General features: G+C 40.4%; 1 protein-coding gene across 1 annotated transcript in view; it reads left to right on the top strand.

Moving 5' to 3' along the window:
* Positions 1-20,372, top strand: part of LOC109007435 (E3 ubiquitin-protein ligase RFWD3) — a 35,424-nt gene that overhangs the window by 11,101 nt on the left and 3,951 nt on the right. The window contains exons 8-13 of the mRNA XM_018987109.2: positions 665-775; positions 890-1,029; positions 1,121-1,160; positions 13,679-13,741; positions 13,813-14,006; positions 15,835-16,329. Coding sequence (XP_018842654.2) covers positions 665-775; positions 890-1,029; positions 1,121-1,160; positions 13,679-13,741; positions 13,813-14,006; positions 15,835-16,324 — 1,038 coding nt within the window. The 3' untranslated portion in view covers positions 16,325-16,329. The remainder of the gene's footprint in view (positions 1-664; positions 776-889; positions 1,030-1,120; positions 1,161-13,678; positions 13,742-13,812; positions 14,007-15,834; positions 16,330-20,372) is intronic.

Here is a 20,372-nt window from a genome sequence, read left to right on the forward strand (position 1 = left end):
ATTAGATCTTGATGTACGGGGGACAATTGTATTTATATTGTCTGTAAGTTTCCTTAGCATTTGTAGTCTGCCTGCACAGTTGTCATTTAGTGAAATGGTTGAAACTTGTTAAATTTACATTTTTCTATGCCAAATGAGCTTTCTCTGCAATTTAGGAGCTATCTTTTTGGTTATTAGAGGAAAAACTACAGTAGATCCTACTAAGAAGATGAATCAACATCCGATTACAACCAAATTCAAAAATGGGAAAGAAAGAAATTAACAATGCAAAAGGATTTCACACAAGTAGGCTCTGGGTTATGAAATTTCATGGTACAGCATTGAAAAATCTTGCTTTTTCCCTATTAAAAAATAAAAAATAAAAAATCTTGCCTTTCCAAGTTTTTCCATGAGAAATGTATCATTTGTTACTCTTCACTTCCATCAACAACAACTTGATAGATGGACTGCTGATGATGAAAACATGGAGTTAGGGCCTTTCTTGTTTGATCTTGTAGTTCAAGCTGGTAAATATTTGTATACATTTATTCAGATTGAGATTTATTGTTTCTTATTTCATCTTTTGTATCCTCTTCTTCTTCATTACTTCTTTATGCGGTGAATTGATTCATCAAGTAATTTTGCTGCCCACAGAAATTAACCTTTATTTATTTTATTTCTGTAGAAAGAGTTCTGGCTAGATGGTGCACGCTTAATTGATGTAGATGCTTCTAGCCAAATTCTATTAATTGTGCGAAGGCGGTCTGAGATGGGTGCAACCTCTGTGCTTACAAAAGTAATGTTTCTTGACAAAATTATGGCTTCACTAGCATCATATGCATAATTTGGACATGGTGGAACTTCTCCACAAGTTATTGTAACTATGTTTTTTGTGAACATGTTTTTGCAGATGAGCTTGATGCCTCCACATGAAAAAGAAGATATTTTTCTTCCTTCAAATATGAAAGTTATTAAGGACCTATGCATTTCTCCTTCTAATGGTAGCCTTGTACTTTTTGCTTCATTAGGGCAGAAATTATCTGTTCTCAGGTTTGACCCTGTTTATATAAACTGCTGTTTCATTCTTTTTTTTCATCTTTTCCCTTTAACCCTGTTGACTGGTTTATACCATTTGCTACAGTCTGGAAAGCAACAACATCATCCTAGCCTACGATCTACCGGTAAAAGTTCAACCCATATACATATATATATATATATATGTATATATATCTTTTTTTTAAGTGCATGCTTGGGATTGTTGTAGGTAATAGAGCTTTAAATTGTAGAGCTTTGTTAAAAAGTTCCACTCTTGAAAAGCTGTTTATTGTTTGGTAAACATATGCCTAAAGCACCTTTAAAGTTGTTATGGTGGTTTTCAGTGTTATCTGGAGGTGCTTATCTCAACAAAGGCTTAAAAAAAGTGGGTTTCCAGCTTTCTACCTTTTTAGGTGCTTAAAGCACTTTTTATAAATTTACCAAACATACTATTTTTTCTTTAAAATATTAAACTGGTAAAAATAGTTTCGAGCTTTTAAACTCAAAACCAAATGGGCACCAAGTAACCAAAGATCTGATATCATCATGTTAAGGTTCCATCTTGTCTTATGCTGCTTCAAGAATTGTATCTCTTCATATTTCCAAGCTAGGGTGAACAAGATTATATATGTGTTGAGATTATAATCCTGTGGTTGGTAGATTGTGGTTACTTCTATGTAGGATGCACATTATATTCTATATGGAAACGGATATGCAATGCATGGTGGCGAGTTCCCTTGCAAATTTATTTCCTTGTGGGTGATGAAGATCTATTATGCAATAATCTCTATTATGTTTCACACGAATATCTTGTAGTTGATCACCATTATCCTTTTTCAACATCCCCTTTAGTGCTCCCCCCAGCCAAAAAACAAAGAGAATGAAAGTATCTAGTTCATCAGCTCACATGTTCATCAAATTTTAGAAAATTGCTTCATTCAAATTTGTAGATATCTTTGTTGGAACTAGCAATTTTTTTGGATGAAAAGGGAGATATGTAGCCTTCGTCCAGAGAGAGTCGAAACCCTAGCCTTCATCCTTTTGCTGCCGTCCTTCTCTCGCTGTCGGCCTTTCTAAACCCTAGCCTCCATCCCTCTCTCTCCATCGCTGTCTCTTCTTCATCAGAGAGAACACCCGTGACAACGTCGTCACTCACCCACCCACTCTAGTATGGCGAGTGACGCTGCACCGCCGGCACAAACAAGATCGTTGGCCCTCGGCATCTTTGCTGTGGGTTGTTCGGAGTTGGTCAGCCCTCTGGCGACATGGTTTCTTTGCTTAGATCCGACTCTGGGATCTATGTTCCGTCATTGGCCATCCCTCTGGCATCTGATCTGTGTTTCTAGCACCTCCACCGCCACAGACAAGACCCGCGACTCCAGTAAGGGTGTTAGGGACCCCGGTCAAGTCCCTAAACACTAATACCTCCATGCCTAGGATCTCCTTGTGTTAATCAAGAACTCGTTCCTCTCTTGCTTAGTTCGTGGTCAAAGGTTACCAAGGTGGCTACTTGGGTAGGATGAGGTTAGGTGTTTAAGCTTGACTTGGCGTGTGAATTGGTGAGAATGATGATGGCGTGTGAGGGTTGCAATGGGTGATGGAGGCGCATGGCAATAGATGAAACTAGGGTTGGCGCCACTTAGGATTTAGGGTTAGAGTTGGATGAAGGGAGATGGGATTAGGGCAAGATGTTGGGCGGCTAGGGTCCAATAAGGAAAGATATGGCCGGTTATGGGTGAGGATATGGTCAACTAGGGTTCCTAAGTTATAGGAATCCCAATATGAAAAGGGAGGTGGGCGGCTAGGGTTAATCCAATTAAGGCAAGTGTTGGCCGAGAATTGGACTTGGATTCAAATGTGATGGTGTTTCGGCTAGGGCAAACAAGGATGGAAGTAGGGTAAATATGGGAATGCCGTGTATGGAAGTGGGGATTTGGCTAGGGTTTTATGAGAGTGGCGGCAAATCTATGTATGGAATGTGGACCAAGGCAAACACTATAGTGGGCGACTCTAAATGTCTGGTTGGATCAAATGAGGCAAATGATGGATTTTGCCAATGAACAATCCGAAGAACACAATGTGTTCTCAAGAATAATTCAAGAACAATTCACGAGCAATGCACATAAAATAATAGTATCAATGGAGAGAAAATGGAAGACAATAGAGTGAATGAATAATACTCATAAGATTGATAACTTGAATCACACTTATTCACGAATTGCAAAGTGTGATTCTCTCCTTAGGGATTCACGAATTGCACCCCAAAGAGCCCAAGTGCTAAGCACCGAATTGTATGATCTCAAGAACAAAGCCGTCTAAAAGGAATTTGTCAAAAGATGTGAAAGAAAAGACTAAGGGTCCTATTTATAAGAGTTACAACTTGAAAATTCCCAATAGGTCCCTTGCAAATAAATAATAATTAAATAAATAAAAAGAAATAAGATAGTGCCATGAACCTATCTTGGCCGTGACATGCATGGCCCATGGTGGGCTAGAATGGTGCATGGTGGTCTTCGGCTTGTGGACCATGGCTAGGTGGCACAACATGGCTTGCTGATGGTCATGGCATGGTGCCATGCACGGGCTTGCTGATGGGCATGGCCTGGTGCCATGCAAGGCCTGATGATGATGAGCCATGTGTGCGTGCTGCATGGCCCAGGCTGGTGGCCTGGGCGTTGGACTTCAAGGCATGGGCTAGAGCCATGCGCTGGATGGCATGCCATTGGCCTGCTCCGCAAGGCACAGGCTGGAGCCGTGCGCTGGATAGCATGCCACTAACCTCGCTGGTGTGTAGTGTGGGGCGCATGTTGGGGCGTGCTCAGTGGGGCGCGTAGGCTCATGAGCATGGGGGTGTGCAGGGCCGCCCGCATGTGCGTGCGCTGGGGTGCGTGTGGAGGCTTGGGCGTGCGCTGGGGTGTGCGCAGGGGCGTGTGTAGGCGCAGGCAAGGGCGCAGGGGCGTAGGGGAGAGCACATGATCGCACGCAGGGCCATGCGCAGGCGCGCGCACATGGGCGTGCGGGCACTAATCTCGCTGGCCTGCATGTTCGGCACCCCGTGCGTGTCACGACACGGGCGAAGGCATGCGTGTAGGCTAGCTGTGATGCTGTCCTTGCCTTCCAAGGGCAGTGCCGAGGCTTGTCCCGAGGCCACTTTCCTAGGGGTTTTAACAAAGGGCCTTCCGACGTTGGTACCATCTCCACCGATCGAGTTTTTGAACAGTTTCTTAGTTTTCGCCATGCAAATCTGGTTTTTTCCGGCGTCTCATTCCAACGATGGGGTTTGTTCCGATGACCTTTCATCGGAATCGTCTAGCCTTCTTGATTGTTTCTACAGCTTTGGGATAATCATGGGCATTCTTAAACACCTTTTAATAGAATCAAAGGTGTTTACATTGTCTATGGAGGGTGGAAATATTGTCGTATCATAGAAAGGGGAAGAAAGGTAACCAAGGAGACGGTGCTCAGTCATGCCAGTGCTTGTTGGCTGGCCAGTACAGTGGAAGAATGTCTTTTATCAAAGGGAAGGAAAGACTTCTTCAAGACATATAGGGATGGAATCAAAGCTTTGTTTGCTCATAGGAGGTTGAACGCTTATGGGCACTTTTTGGAAGTAACTGACTATGGTGGTGGTAGGGGGGTCGTGGTCTCTTAGCGATCCCGGAAGGAGTGGAAGGAAAGGGTTGGAAGAGCTTTTCTATGGAGTTAAAACAAAGTTTGGCTAAGAAGGCTCTAGTCCTTGAACCACAAATGGACAAAGAGGTAGAGAAGGGGAAGGAGATTGTGAGGCAGTCCAAGTCGTACATAGAGGTGGCGGTGGGTGTTGTAGGGAAGAGGGCGGCAGCGCATGGAGTTCTGAGTCATCCTTTGGCGGTTGACCAAAAATACAAAAAGGGAGGCATGGCAGGGGAACTTTCAGTGAGACTTGGTCTGAAGAGGGAAGGGGTAAGACGCGAATTACCTGAAATGGATAGCTGTCCAGGAGAAAACGAGTTGCAGAGGTATCTGCATAGTCTGAAAAAGAAGGTAACGGGCGTGAAGGAGGATTTGAAAATTGTTTAGAAAGGAGATTAATTCTTGGATTTCTAAGATATATCAAAGGTTTGGTCTTGGGCCTGGGCCAACGTATGCGGCCCCTCAAAATAGGAAAAAAGAAGTTTGCTGGGTGTAATAGTTTGAGGCTAGACAAAGGGAAGGCCAAACTTGGGTTGGGCCGCAAAAGCCCATTTCGCCTCCCAAACCCGAAATGGAGGCCGAAGCTCCATGGGCCCATGTTTGAGAAGGGCTCCACTTCACTTCTGGACCAGTTTCACGGTCCAACAGAAGTCCTGGGCTTATGGACCCACTTCCGTTACATCGGCCAGAGGAGACCCTTATCTCGGCACCAGTAACCTCCGTCGTCGATCTTGGAGATCCCCATGCCGGCATTCATTCGTCGGTGATGACAACTCTTACGCAGAAATGCACGCAAGCTTCTACGGAACACTTGGGGGAGTTTCTGACTTGTCCCTAGTCATAATGGTGGAGAAGGCGACAGGTTGGGAAGACATAGATTACAATGATGGGACCCTGGTTTCTGGTTCTGTCACGTGATCATGGTGTAACTATTAGGGACCTTGGTCTAGTCCCTAAACACTATGTTGTCTTCGCCTTGGTTTTCCTTGTGATGACCGATTGCCTTAGCCCTCTTGCTTGGTCTTTGATCAATAATGGCAATGATGGATCCTTAGGTTAATGGAGGTTTGGTGATTAGTGATGGTATGGTGTATGATGATGATGAAAAGGGTGAACTAAGTGATGATCTCAAAGGCTTGAGATAGGAGGCACGACTAAGATGGGAGCTCTTAGGGTTGGCGCCACTTGTGTTGTGTTTTAGGGTTTGGATGATGAGTGAGGCTAGGGTTTGAATGGAAGAAGGGTTCCTAAATTATTGGAGGTCCAATAATTTAGGAGATGATGGATTTGGTTATGATCAAAGGATATTGATTGATTGGATGAGTGAGAGAATATAGGAGAGTTCCTAGAATTTAGGATCTCAATATGGCAAGATGACCGGTTGGCAAAGGATGAGAATAATCGGGTATGGTAAGGAAATAAGTTAGGAATCCTAATATACTTTAGGAATCCTAATATGGCGAGTAGGGTTTTCTGCTATAGTCAAAGGAATTGGAATAAGGGTGTTTTAGGGTTATAGCCGAATATGGTAAGTGTGGAATGCACTATGGTGGGCGTATGATGTGTGTATGGTGTGTTTGGGGAGATGGAATGTTTGCAAGAAAATATAGATGAACAAGATGGAAAATATATGAACACTCAAGAACTTTGAATGAACATAAACAAATCAACTTCAATTCACAAATTGCACAAAGTTAAAAGGAAACCTCATATATTGGATAAAATGAATCACATCTATTCACTAATTGCAAGGTGATGATCCTCTCATTGGGATTCACGAATTTCACCCAAGTAGCCCAAGTGCATAAGCACCGAAAATATGATCTCAAAAACAATGTAGCCGTACTCTAGGGAAATTGTCAAAAGATGTAAACTAAATGACTAAGGGTCCTATTTATAGAGATTACAAAGTGGAAACCCCCAATAAGTCTCTTGAAATATAATTAAACAAAATAAATAAAGATAATAAAATAACATGGTCTTCCATGGCCAATGTGGCCCGTGACATGCAATGGCTCATAGATGGCCTAGTGTGCATCATGGCCCACGATTGGGCTGGTTTGGCTCATGTCTGCTGGTGGGCATGACATGGTGTCCTGCGTGGCCTGCTGATGGGCATGACATGATGCCATGCGTTGGCCTACTGGTGGGCAGGGTATGGCGCCGTGCGTGGTCTGCTGATGGGCATGGCATGGCATGGCATGCCATGGTGCCATGCGTTGGCCTGCTGGTGAGCATGGCGTGGTGCCATGCACTTGCTCGGCATGGCCCAGGTAGGTTGCCTGGCCTGGCCTACCTGCCATGCTACAAGGCATGGGCTGTTGCCATGTGCTGGATGGCATGCTTGGTGGGCATGCCACTAACCTTGCTTGCAAGGCATGGGCAAACCGTGCACTGGATGACATACTTGCCGAGGCATGCCACTAACCTCGCTGGCATGCTGCTGTGGGTGTTGAGGGTTGTAAAGTGGCATGCCTGCTGGGCGTTGGGGGCTGTCAAGGGCATGTCAGGGCTGGTGCTGTGGCATGCCTATTGGGCTTTGGGGGCTATCAAGGTCATGTCAGGGCTGGTGTTGTGGCATGCTTGCTGGGCTGCCTTGTGCGTGTCAGTGAGGCTGTCCTAGCATGTTAGCGACAGTGTCAAGGGCTTGCCTTGGCATGTCAGGGGGCTGTCTTGGCATGTCAATGACAGTGTCAAGGGGCTGTCTTGGCATGTCAAGGACAGTGTCTAGGCTTGGCCCGGGGCCACTTTCCTAGGGGTTCTAACAGTAACGCCGAAGGTAGGGTCGGTCGAAGTTGCACATACAAGGTCACTAGAGGTAAAGGGATTGGCTGCCAACCCAGAATCTCCAATGGAGAGTACTAATGGAGTTGTTGAGGAGGCACATGATTTGAACAAGGGTTTATCGTTGGTGCCGTTTGGAACTATGTCAGGCGCTATGTCGGGGGAAGACGTTGTCCCTTTGGTATCTCTTATTCCATTAAACAATATAGATGGATCATCTTCGGATTGGGTTTTGCAAAAGGTTAATGAGATTCAACATATTGTGGGAATCTCACATGGAGGATGTGAAGACCAATTTAATGCTCTAATCACTGTGATTGAGGTGAGCCACTCACGTGATACCAAATCAAGCTTTAAGAGAAGCAGGGAGTTGAAGCGTCTTTTTTGTGCAATCAACTATGATGCTAAGGGCGGTAGCTCAAGTCGAGGGCATAGAGGTTAGAGCGTCTTTCGCATAGAGGGTATTTTGGGTGGAGGTTGGGCTATGAGCAACATTAGGTTGGAGTTGGGGAGGTGTAATTTATTCTAACTCGGGCTTGTTGTATTTTGGGTAGTTTTTCACAGGTTTTTTGGGGCAGTAGGAGCTCTCTAGTATGGGTTAGGGATTTTCTTGTATACATCCAGTGTATTTGGTTACTCCTATTGATATATATATATATATATAGAATACTTATAAAAAAAAAAGATATCTTTGTTGTTTATGAGCATTTCAATTGGTAGATACACAATCTATACCCAGGCGCGTGTGGAGGGTCAAAAGGAAAAGCAGGTCATCTACATTCGAAGTGGGTTCTATGTCAGGTATTGGTGTGGAGACGACCGAAACGGACTACCCCTCACCAAAGGTGACTCGGAAATCGGTGATGAGTTGTGCAGCCAATGCTTTTTTCGTTGAATTGACGGCACTCGCGACGGAATCTAAGGTATTGCCAAGTTTTGGGGGAGTTTCTGCTAATCCCAAAATTCAAATGGCGACCATGGTTCCACCACCCACGTCGAAGGTAACAGGTGTACCTCTTCAAGCATCTTGTTGGTTGACACATAACTTTAGTCAGGGTGGTGACAACATCAATAGCACTGTGGAGGAGATGCGAGTTTTAGGAACTGGTGTAGAGGAAGGGACGTGGTTGTCATTGGTGCCTTGCCAGGGGCAATTTTTAGGGCCTGGTCCACAGTTTGGAGTTGAGACTGCAGAAGATGTTCCCTTGATATCTCTCCCACCAATTAACAATATAACTGATTCATTATCAGATTGGGTTTTGGACAAGGTAAATGAGACACAACAGTGTGAGGATTACATGGAAGGATTCGAGGACCAATTCACAACACTACTCACTGCAATAGAGGTGGGTCATGCACTTGGCACAAAATCAAGATCTAAAAAGAGCATAGAGTTAAAGCGTTATTACTTTGGCAATCAACTATGACGATAAGGGAGGTAGTTCAAGTTGAGGGAGGACTAGAGGGAAGACAGAACCAATTGTATATTTTTAGTAGGCCTGTTCGGAGTTTTCAAGTATTGAGGAGTGTGTTGGGGAATTAACAGTGGCTTGGTGTAAGGGCAAAATCTGGTTTGGTGGGATAGGCATTGGTGCACAGGTGGTGGTTTGGGGCAGGCGCGTCTTTGGGCTTGGGCTAGGGCTTTGTTAGTTTTATCTTCCTAGATGGGTTTATCCTTCTTTTTTTTGCACCCCAACTAGATGTTTTCTCTTGTATACATCTAGTGTACTTGGCTACGCCTATTGGCATCAATAAATTTTGAGTTATCAAAAAAATAAAAAAACAAACTCTCAAGTTCCATATTTCTTCAATTCGAAACTACTTGGGATTACCTTTAGGGGGCATCATTTCATTTAAGGCCAAAACAATTTGGGATGACATCGTTGATAAAATGGAATGGCGTTTAGCGGGGTTGAAACCACTCTATCAATCAAAAGGAGGCAGATTAAATTTGATCAAATGCAGTTTATCTAACTTAAGGAAGCAGTGGATTGTTGTGATAGACTAGTGCTGTATGTGCATGAGTGGGAAACCATGGATCACTTGTTTTTTTTTTTATAAGTAATCGAACTATGGATCACTTGTTATTACATTGTGAGGTAGCTAGAACACGATGGGATGAATACAGGGACCAGCTGAAGATGGAAGAGTGAACATTGGGGGTTATAGATATCTTATAATACCACCATCGATCGATCGATAGAGCGGAATGACCAGAAAAAGAAGTGAAGTCAGAAAGCCTGAACCCACTTTCTCCTGGGCAGCAACACCCAAACCATAATAAATGCAGGCAAGCCTCTGGCCTTTGGGCACGTTGGAACCGCATGAGTTCACCAGTGTGGAGCATGATCCACCAGGTTAGGTGCTAATTAGAGTGGGTCTAGCATGGGTCATGCTTAGAAGTGGACTTCTTAACGTGAGGGTTCTATACAGTAACCCACAAATAGCAGCACTATGGAAGTAACTCCCATATCTTTATTGTGGTACATTTAGATGGTGAGAAATGACATCAATTTTGAAGACCGGGAGAGGACAATGGACGAGCTTAAAGTTTTCTTTTCCAACACTTTGTTCCTCTGGGCAGTTGCGATAGATTTTAATGGATTAGTGCCCATTAATTATTTGTAATTAATGTAAATTCTAGTTAGGCATTTTTCTTATATAAATCTTGTATACTTTGACTATGCCTATTGTTCTATTAATAAAATTCATAATTACTTACATAAAAAAAACTTTATCCAACTTCTCTTCTTATTATCTGCTCTATACTAGTTGGGGTGGCACATCAGATGCACAAGCTGCAGAGAGATCTGTTATGGGGACTTGTGGGAGTCCAAATATTATCTAGTCAGCTTGCCGAAGATTGGTACTCCAGTCTCGGGTGGGGGGTTGGGTGTTAGAAATTTATTGGTTTTCAATCATGCTATGCTTGGAAAATGGCTATGGTGTTTTGCCACTGAGAGGGAAGCATTATGGTGATCAATGGTGGACGTTAAGTTTGGTTGTACATTGTTTGGGGGGGTGGGGGGACTCCAATGAAGTAAATGGGGCTAATGGGGTTTGTGATTGCAAATATACCAGGAAGAAATAGTATCTATTTTAATAGATTCGAGGTAGGCAAGGGGGGCTAGGATCAGATTGTGGTGATAGGCCTTTGCAGGCTATTTTCTCGTTGTTGTTCAGGATTGCTTGTGACAAGGTTACCTTGGTGGCTAGCGCTTGACTCAGCTGTAATGGCTCTAGATAATGGAATTTGACCTTTACCTGATTAACACGTGATTGGGAATTGGAGTCTTGTTCGACATTCATCAATCTCTTCTATTCTACCGGGATGGGAGATGGGAGGTGGTGGAGTGGATAAGATACGTTGGATTCCTTCCAAAACGAAGAAGTTTGAGGTCAGATCTTTCTACCATACTTTACGCCCTGCATGTATTACCTTTACTTTGAAAGGAGTTCATAGGAACAAAGCTCTATTGCAGGTGGCATTCTTTGTTTGGACGACTGCATTAGGGAGAATCTTTACCATGCACAATCTGGGAAGGATGAGAATATTAGTATTGGTGTTGCATGTGTGAGAAGAGCGGGGAAACAGTTGACCATTTGTTGCTGCGTCGTGAGGTAGCTAGATCAGTTTGGGCCTTGGTATTCAAGGTTTTTGGCATTACTTGGGTGATACCTTAAAGAGTTGCAGAATGGTTAGCTGTTTGGAGAATTCAAAATGAGGGCAGCTGCAGTGTGGAAGCTTGGAGAAAGTCTCTTTAATATCTGATGTGGCACTTATGGAAGGAACGAAATGTTTGACATCTCAAAGATTGCAAGAAGACTATGGGAGAGCTGATTTCTCTAGTTTTTTAGCATGATGTGTGACTGGATGTAGCTCAAAGTCTCTCTGGCTTCCCTTATTTATTTTCCATCTCTCCTAAAGGGTGGATTATCTTGTATACACTTGATGTATTTGGGTTGTGCCACCATGCGCTCATAATAAAATGTTGTGAGCCCAGCAGTTAGATCCAGAAATTTGATAAGTAATTAGGTGCATTGAAATATTTGGACACATTGAATTGCATGCCATGACCCTATTGTTTACAGAGTCTAGGAGTCAGGATTAAAAGTTGGGTCTGGTCAGGTAAATCTGGTAAAGCCGGATCAAAGTTTTTTAGGCAAGAAGTGAAAAAAGACCTGAGATGGATTTAAAAACAATTAGTGCAATCAGTTTAGCAAGTTCTAAGAAAACTGGAAACTGCCCCTTCACCATATTCAGTAGCGCCTTTATAAAACCAAAACCGAGGCTTGGGTTATGTTCCTTAGATGGGCCAAAAAACGCCTAGGATGTTGGTCCTTACATTTTGAGAGCATGAAACCTGGGCAATTGAGCTATTTCATTTGAGTATGTATTACTAATATTTTGAAATACAATTAATAACTTTAGTTAACAGTCATCACCTTTGAGGCGAGAATGGGGATTATAGCATGAAAGTTTTAACTTGAGTTTAGCTTAGTCCAAGTTTGGCGTGGCTTCTCTAATCGAAATCTCATTCTCCATTTTAGATTGTAATTGGGGTGTTTCAAAGCCACATCTGGGCCTGCACTCCAAAGGACTAGTCGAAGGTATAATTGGAGCCCATTGAAATCATTATAAAGAGCAAGAACTTCTCTCTCCCTAGCAATATAAGATCTCATTCACCAGCCATACTCAATACGGGGTACACAATCTTCGGTACACATCTTCCCCTTACTTTCTTGACTTTCCAAGTTGGGCCATTCCATCATAGATGGTATGGTTTAAGTCCCATACTCCTGGTTGAGATTGACTCTGATACCATTTGAAATCCCTAAGGGAGACTTGTAACACCCACTTCCCATAGGCTAGAGATGTCACGTGTTTTCATAAATATAGCCAGACTAGTACCATTTGGGTGCCTGGTGGCGGGCCGAGGACTACGGTGGTGACTATTCGACCTCCTCTGTGCCATGAAGAGGAGGATGGGTGAAGATCAGGCATGGCTTACCGGAATAGTGCAAGGAGGAGAGAAACCTTTGGCCGGTTGTTTCTAGGTGAGTTCTAGCGATTACCGGCGAGATGGGCTTGGCTGGAAGGTGCTTCGGGGTGGTCTGGGTGTGAGTAAGGGTCTGTTGTGAGCGTGGTTGTTGTGTTTTGCAGAGTTTGCCGGGGAAGAAGAGATATATATATAGATGGGAGAAATGGTTGGACGAGTTTGAATTGAAGTCAAATGATGACCGGCGCAAAAATCTCGACCATGATCAATTGTTTACATTGTAATTTGGTGAAACCGGTTGGCTGACTGATTTTATTTTTGATAATACGGTAGTTGTGGGTTTGATTAAATGTGTAAAATTGACTTGGTCAGTGGGTTGGGATGCTAAGAAACGGAAGAGTTCCATAGGAAAATGAGAAGTACATTTCAAGGGAACTCAGTTAGATCAATGGATAAGAGTTTGAAATTTGAAAACATATTTAACATAGAACTGGGAGTAACTAAGATTATGCAAGGGACTTCTCTGAGTGATGATTCTAAAATGAGAAAACTTCTAATGGCTGATATTAAATTCTAAAATGAGTCTGACTCGTCCAATAATTACCTTTGGGCTTTTAGAGAATTTCTTAAGCCAATTACTAGTTAAATAGGGTTCAGTTGGTTCATAAAATATTAAATCGGCTTAAATCCAAATCGCTCATTAAACCTAATCTAGGCCCAATAAGATTATCCATATTGCATCTCTAATAACATTGGATCGGTGGTTACAAGACCCAAGCCACATTTAATGTCCTACTCCAAAAGGACTAGTCAATGGTACAATTGGAGCCATTTGAAATTACTATAAAGATTAAAATTTTCTCCTTTCCAAGTAACATGGGATCCCATTCACCACCTATACTCACTTAGTATGGGTTATCACATAGATTGTGCCACCTCAGCACTAGTCGGGATGTCTCATTCAAGTGCTTAAAAGGTACAGTTTGTAGTTCTAGGTTTAATATTTGATAAGCAGTTTGTAGTGCTATGTTGATGATGCAAGGTTTGGTTTTTAATTTAGTTCTTTTTCGTAGCTGGTTGAATGTGTCAATTATTAATCTTTATGTAACACCATTTTCTCTTTGTTTCTTTCTCTACACATGCCTAAACATTTGTACTTCTGGCTTTCTATATTTTCATTAACTAAACAGAAGAATATGTACTTCCAGGCAGCTGCTTGGTCATGTTCATGGGATCTCCAGAACTCGAATTATATATATGCTGGACTGCAGGTACGACTAGTGTGTTTTTTATCTTGTGGACCGTCGTATTTTATGCTGATCTGTTACTTCCTTTATTGTAGAATGGCTCCCTTTTGGTGTTTGACGTGCGCCAAACTGTTCGGCCTGTTAATTCCCTGAAGGGGCTGACATGCAATCCTGTGCATACCATTCATTCACTTTTACACAGTTCAACTCTTCTGCCTGGTGTTAGATCTGTCCTATCTGCTTCGTCAATTGGCCTGTGTCACTGGAACTTTGGTGGAGCTGAAGAAGGGTACGTTGTAATCATTGTATGCATGTAGCTTTGAGCTTTCTCATCTTTCTAGCTCAGTTATATAGTCATGCGGATAAACTGATATTCATTGAATTTATTGAATATTTCACATTTCACCTTTGTTTAGTTCAAACTGATTACTCATGATGCAATCCAGAACTATTTTTTCTCCCCATGTTTTCTGAAAGTAGTCTGTTGTCACGCTTCTAATGACTTTCTGTGTTTTAAATGTGTATACATCCAGGAATGATTGTTTCTTAATTATCATTTTGTTCTTTCTTTCATCTGTATTTAATTCTTCAATGCACTTGAGACTTTTGTTCTTCCCTGTTTTTCTGTATGCATTCTGTTGTGTCATACTTCTAATGACTGTTAGTGTCTTAAAGGTGTTGAGATCCAATAATGGTTTCTTCATTACCCTTTTTGGCTTTTTTCGTCTATATTTAGTAAGCACTTTCATCCACCCTTAAATTTCTTTAAATTCTCTAGGTAGGAGTGGCTATAATTCTAAATGAATCTATTATAATATCGATCACCAATAGGTCTGATTACCTTTTGAATTCCTAGGTTTAAAGTCTTTTTATCAATGAAATATCTAGAGCTCCCAGCTGCACAGTAAAGGCCACTTAGAGGGCCTCAAAGAATCTAAAAGCTTTTATGAGACAATATTGGAGAAGGTAGTGATAATTGAAGTTTTATTTAGTTTGAAACTTAAATGTTCTGTCTTGCTTATATCTCCCACCTATAAATTGAGCATATAAATAGTTTAGTTCGAAATTCTTTAGATTTAAGTGTAGATGCGATGAAGTTTATCGTAGGTTGTATTTTGCATATTAGTGCTAATGTTCAAATTCAAATAGATCCTGGAAAAATATGGGTGTTTTTATTGTCATATATTTATGTAGTTAATGTTTCTTCGAATTCCAAAATATCTCAGTGTTTCCATGTTTGTTGGTTCACATGGGCACTATGTCTTTGGTTTCATGCTGTCGTTCAACCTTGTGAGTGGTAGTCAGACTTTCAATATACATAATGTATTCTTCTTACATTAATACAATAATAATTTTTTTCTTTTATTTTTAAGTGCTTTTATTTATCAATTTAGATTTCTTTTCTTAGTTCCAGGTTATTTATTATTCATTTTTGAAATATTTAATTGTTTGCTTGATCAGAACTCACTTAGCAACTTTGAACCTTGACTAAATGCATCCAAAACCTGGCATCCATAAATATTTAATTTATGGTCATCACCACCTCTGGCATTTTTTTTTTAATTCATCTATGGTTGAGTGCCTTTGCAATAAAAAATGGGTAATGATACCCTTTACTTTACTACTGCTCTACTATCCAGTTATTTTTTTTTTTCCTTTTACTATTTGAATCTAGATTAAAAATTTCTGAACATGACTTTTTTGCATAATCTAGAAGAAAATAAATTCAATCAACCAACGTAATCATGTAATTTAATTAAAAATGTATTCAATTTTATAAAAATTGACTCAGAGCAAAAGAATGTCAATTTTTATAAAATTCAATTTATTTTTAATTAAATTAGATGATTCGTTAGTTGATTGAATTTATTTTCGTCTATATTATGCAAGAAGGTTATGTTGTGAGATTTTTAATCCGAATTCAAAGAGCGAAAGGAAAAAAAAGAAAATTTAGTAAAATAGTAGTAAAGGAGGTGTAAGTGTATCATTCCATTATACTTACAGTCTTCCCCTTAACTAATCCTAATATTAGTCTATTATTTACTTCTTCAGGGCTGATGAAGGCCATATATTATTATATAGCCTGTTCTAACATTTTTCCTTTGATTTCTGTGTAGGCCATTTTTGGTTCCTCAAACGGACAATCAAGGAGTTTGTATATCCCTTGCTTATTCTCCCAGCAGCGATGACATTGTTGCTTCGTATCGTCCCAAAGTTGAGATGTCAAATATGGCTTTTACTCAACCTGCACTAACTCCTTCCCAAGTTATTGGTCAAGGAGTACAAGGCTCCCACATTTTCTATAACCGAGTGGGAAGCAACTGCTTTCAAAAGTTGGGTTCTGCATCTGCCAATGTAAATGACATTCGACTACCAAAAAGATCTGCAATTATAGACGTGGAAAGCCAAAACCGGTTGTTTGCATCTGGGGATGAAGTAACGTGCGAGTTGATCTTGCAAGAGTTGCCATCTTTTGCAGCTTTTCAGCATCTTAAAATACAAAAGCAGCATATTTGTGATGTGAAATACACACATGCCCTGGGTCAAGGTCTACTCAGTTGTTTAGAAGAGGATAGATTGCAAATTTTCTGTATGAAGCTCTCATGAGAAAGGTAATCTCGTTTATGAAATTGTTTGTCTGAGTTAAGTTTGATTAAACATCTAGAATATTTGTGTTCTTTGACTGGGGTCAGTCGATCCTAACAGAAGTTTTCTATTTGAATGTCCTTTCATCTTCCAAACCTGGCGCTTCTCACCGGGGATGATCCTTAATCTTTCTTTGTTCCCTTGATTCGTTACCCTGTTTCTCCTTTAATTTTTATTAGTTAATGAAGATGGATCGTAGTTTTTGGATTGAAGCTAAGAAGTTCGTGATTCGTAGGAAAGGTGGAAACTCTTTCTGTATTACTGAGAGGAGCAGGATGGCAAAGGTGATGGAGGATTGTCTGAGGTTATTAGGCAATAAGGAATCTTTTCAGACAAAAAGGGAGGGTAATAGAGTTTTTATGGTTCAAAAGTGTCAAAATGCGTTTGGGAGATGGAATTATTGTGATTCCAGAAGGGAGGAAAGGTGGTGGATGGGCAGGTTCTGTATGAATACTTAGAGAGATGGTTACTTATCAAAAAAGTAATTAGAGAGATGGTTGATTATAGAAACTCTGGTTTAGTTCCCGAAAACAACGTTGTTTCTTTGAATGGTGGTGGTGAAAAAGATACCAGAGGTAAGAAGGTGATTTTGGAGACATCTTTGAAAGGTGTTAATCTATATCAGGAAGCATCTTACCTGTTGGCCTTAATGAATCCTAGGTAGGAGGTTTCTTGTCCTCAAAAGATTTATGGCAATGGCAGTGGTAATTTCAGGAAGGATGAGTCGGTGCTGGATGGTAGCATAAGGAATGATGTTTTGTGGAGGAAGCAGTTTCATGGAAGGAAAATTGGCTGGCCTTCAGAGTTGCTGCAAAAAGTTGGAGGAGTTGAAGGGACTCTGTGGCATGGGCAGGAATTAATTGCTTGGAAGGAGAGGTTGGAGTCATCGTTGAAGAAGGTAGATGAAGGTTTGGGTGTGTTTATGGGCTTGGGCCTATATGTAGTGGATAAGGTAGAGGGAAAAGGGATGGTGGAATTGAGGAGTGGGCCTAAGTGTCTTAAAAATAATAAAGTTGATGGGATGAAGCATGGGCTGGATCGAGGCCCAGTAATCAGGCCTGGGCAATGGAGGGCTAAGCCCCTACGTGAGAAACGGGGCTCCAAAAGTTTGAGTGGACTGGAGGCCCAGCCCAAGGGCTCGGTGGCTCCGACAGGTCCTTCGACGTCACAGACAAGGTCGTCGGCGGCAAGTGAGTCTTCGAGAGGCTCTCCAACGGTGGCTTATCCAACGGCAAAACTCCTTTTACACGGATATGAGAATCGGCAAACTGAGGAGGCTTAGAACAAACCCTCGATGGCTCAGATGGTTTTTGCATGTTCATCACAGAAAGAGACGATGGTGGTTGTCGAATCCTCTGGGGGTTCTCAGGTGGCGAGTTTAACTCCGGCGAAGGGGGGATTGTTGATTTCCTCTAAGGCCGAGGTCTTGAGTGGAGATTCTTATGTCGGTGTTGGGAAATTCTCATCTCAGCAGTTACCGACACCTATGGAGTTATATTTTGAAGATTCTGAGTAGGTGTTAGAGGGGGTGGAAGTGGAGGATGTAACGGGAGATGTGGAACTGAGAGGTAATGTCTATTTAGGAGTATGTTTCTGGGGTCCCTTGCACCCAAATGTATAATTTAGAGCTGCAAATGGTTCTTGGTGGGGAGGAGGGTGCCGAGGCTAGTGAGTTAGGGGAGCTGAGGGTAGGGGTGAAAAAAAACCAAACCGAACCAATGGGTTCCGTTTGGTACCGGTTTTATTTTTTTTAAAATCGGTCAAAATCGGTTTGGTTTCGGTTTTTCTTTTTCTGACACTGAACCGAACCAGATTGACTCATATATATATGTATATTTTTTAATTTTAATAATATATAAAATATTTTTTATATTATGTATAATTTTTATATAAAATAATTTTATATTATATGTTAAATTACTAATTAATATAATATTAAAATTTAAAATCCTATTATTCATGTATAATCATAATCTAATAATATAAAATTAATATAACATAAAATTAATCTTATAAATCTTAATTTTTTTTTTTGATAAGTAAACAATCTTAATATCTTATAAATCTTAATATAACATTTGATATAATATTATCATTAAAAACTTTAATTTTATGACATAAAATTGATATAACATAAAATTTTAATATTAAACATGTACATTTGATCATATGTTATGAATATAAACTATATATATATTAAGGATAAATACATTTTATAGCATAATAAATTATAATATATATTTTTTTTGATACATACATTTCTATACATTTGATCATATACACTCGTATAAAAAGTGTATGTAACCATCATATTATCACTAAAATATATGTAACCAAGCATATTATCACTAAAATATATAATCAAAAACTCCAAGGGGTTGACCCAAGTGGTGAAAGCCTTGGTCTTGGGTATCACTCCCTTCAAGGTTCAAGGTTCAAGGTTCAAGGTTCAAGGTTCAACACCTCATGGGTGTAAACAATCATTTGAGGCCACACCCACTAGTGAAAAGCCAACGATTTAACCAGTTCCGTATAGGAAAACTTCCGAGGGTGCAATACACGGGACCAGGGATTACTCTACAGGGGTGGGTCCGAAGGGCCCACTAGCGTATAACATACATATATTATCACTATCATATTATTACTAACATACATAATCAAATACTATATCACTATATGATATTAATTTATATATATACTAATACTAATACTATTAGTAATCTACTATATATAAATAACTATATAAATTACTATAATATTAGTAGTTATACTAATACTATATATAATGGGCCATAATGTGCGTGGATTACTAATAATATATATTAGTAAGTATACTAATATAGATTATAATTAATACTAAGTATACTATTAGTAATTCAATATATATAAATAATTATATATTATCACTATAGTCTATAGTATTAGTATAACTACTAATACTATATCACTATATTATATATTATAATATATCACTATAGTCTATAATACAATTATAATATATATTATAATATACTTAATATATCACTATATTATTATATACTATAATATATATACCGGGAAAACCAGACTGAACTGGTAAAACCGGAAGTACCGGTTTAGAGGTGAAATCTCAAAATCGGTGTATACCGGTTCGGTAAATTATGTCTAAAACTGGACCGAACTGGACCGGTTATACCCCTAGCTGAGGGAAGTTTGATGCTGAATTGGACCTGATCCTTTGAGTTCTTTCCATCCTGAAATTGATTGGCCCAATAATTCATCTGATTGGGTGTTGAGGAAAGTGGATGAAATTAAGGAATGTGTGGATCTCTTGTGTTGGTTCTAAGGAACAATTTAGAGCACTTTTAATAGCTATTGAGGCTGGTAAACCTTTTTAGCTAGATCCGCCTTAAAGAAGTAGGGAATTGAAGAGATTATCGTGTTCTATAAATTATAATACATAGGGAGGAAGTGCCTTTAGAGATAAAGGCAAGGAGAGGCTTGTTTATAGTCATCAATGAAACCAGTGATCATCTATTGGAATGTGAGGGGGCTGAACGACTATAGAAAATGTCTTTGGGTAAAGAATTTGATTCGAAAATGGAGGGCCGATGTTTTTTGTTTCCAAGAAACCAAGCTGAAATTGGTTAATCAAACAATTGTCAACAGTTTATGGTGCTGTCAATGTGTGGGATGGGTTGAATTAGTTTCGAAAGGGGCTTCGGGTGGTATATTTGTTATGTGAGATAGGAGGGTGGTGGAGATGGTAGATTATTATGTGGGAGAATTTATGGTGGCTTGTTGTGACACCCCATATGATAAAGATAATGGTAGGTGGTGTATGGGATCCCACATTGTTTCGGAAGTAGAAGTTATTGTTCTTTATAAGGTTCTAATATGACTCCAATTATATCATTGACTAGTTCTTTTGGAGTATAAACCATGTGGTTTTGGCCTTTCATTAGGGCGTGTAGATCCCATACACCACCTACCCTTATCCTTATCATATGGGGCGTCACAATCTCCCCCC

The sequence above is a fragment of the Juglans regia genome, chromosome 3 (genome assembly GCF_001411555.2).
Source record: "Juglans regia cultivar Chandler chromosome 3, Walnut 2.0, whole genome shotgun sequence".
Classification (NCBI taxonomy): Eukaryota; Viridiplantae; Streptophyta; class Magnoliopsida; order Fagales; family Juglandaceae; genus Juglans; species Juglans regia.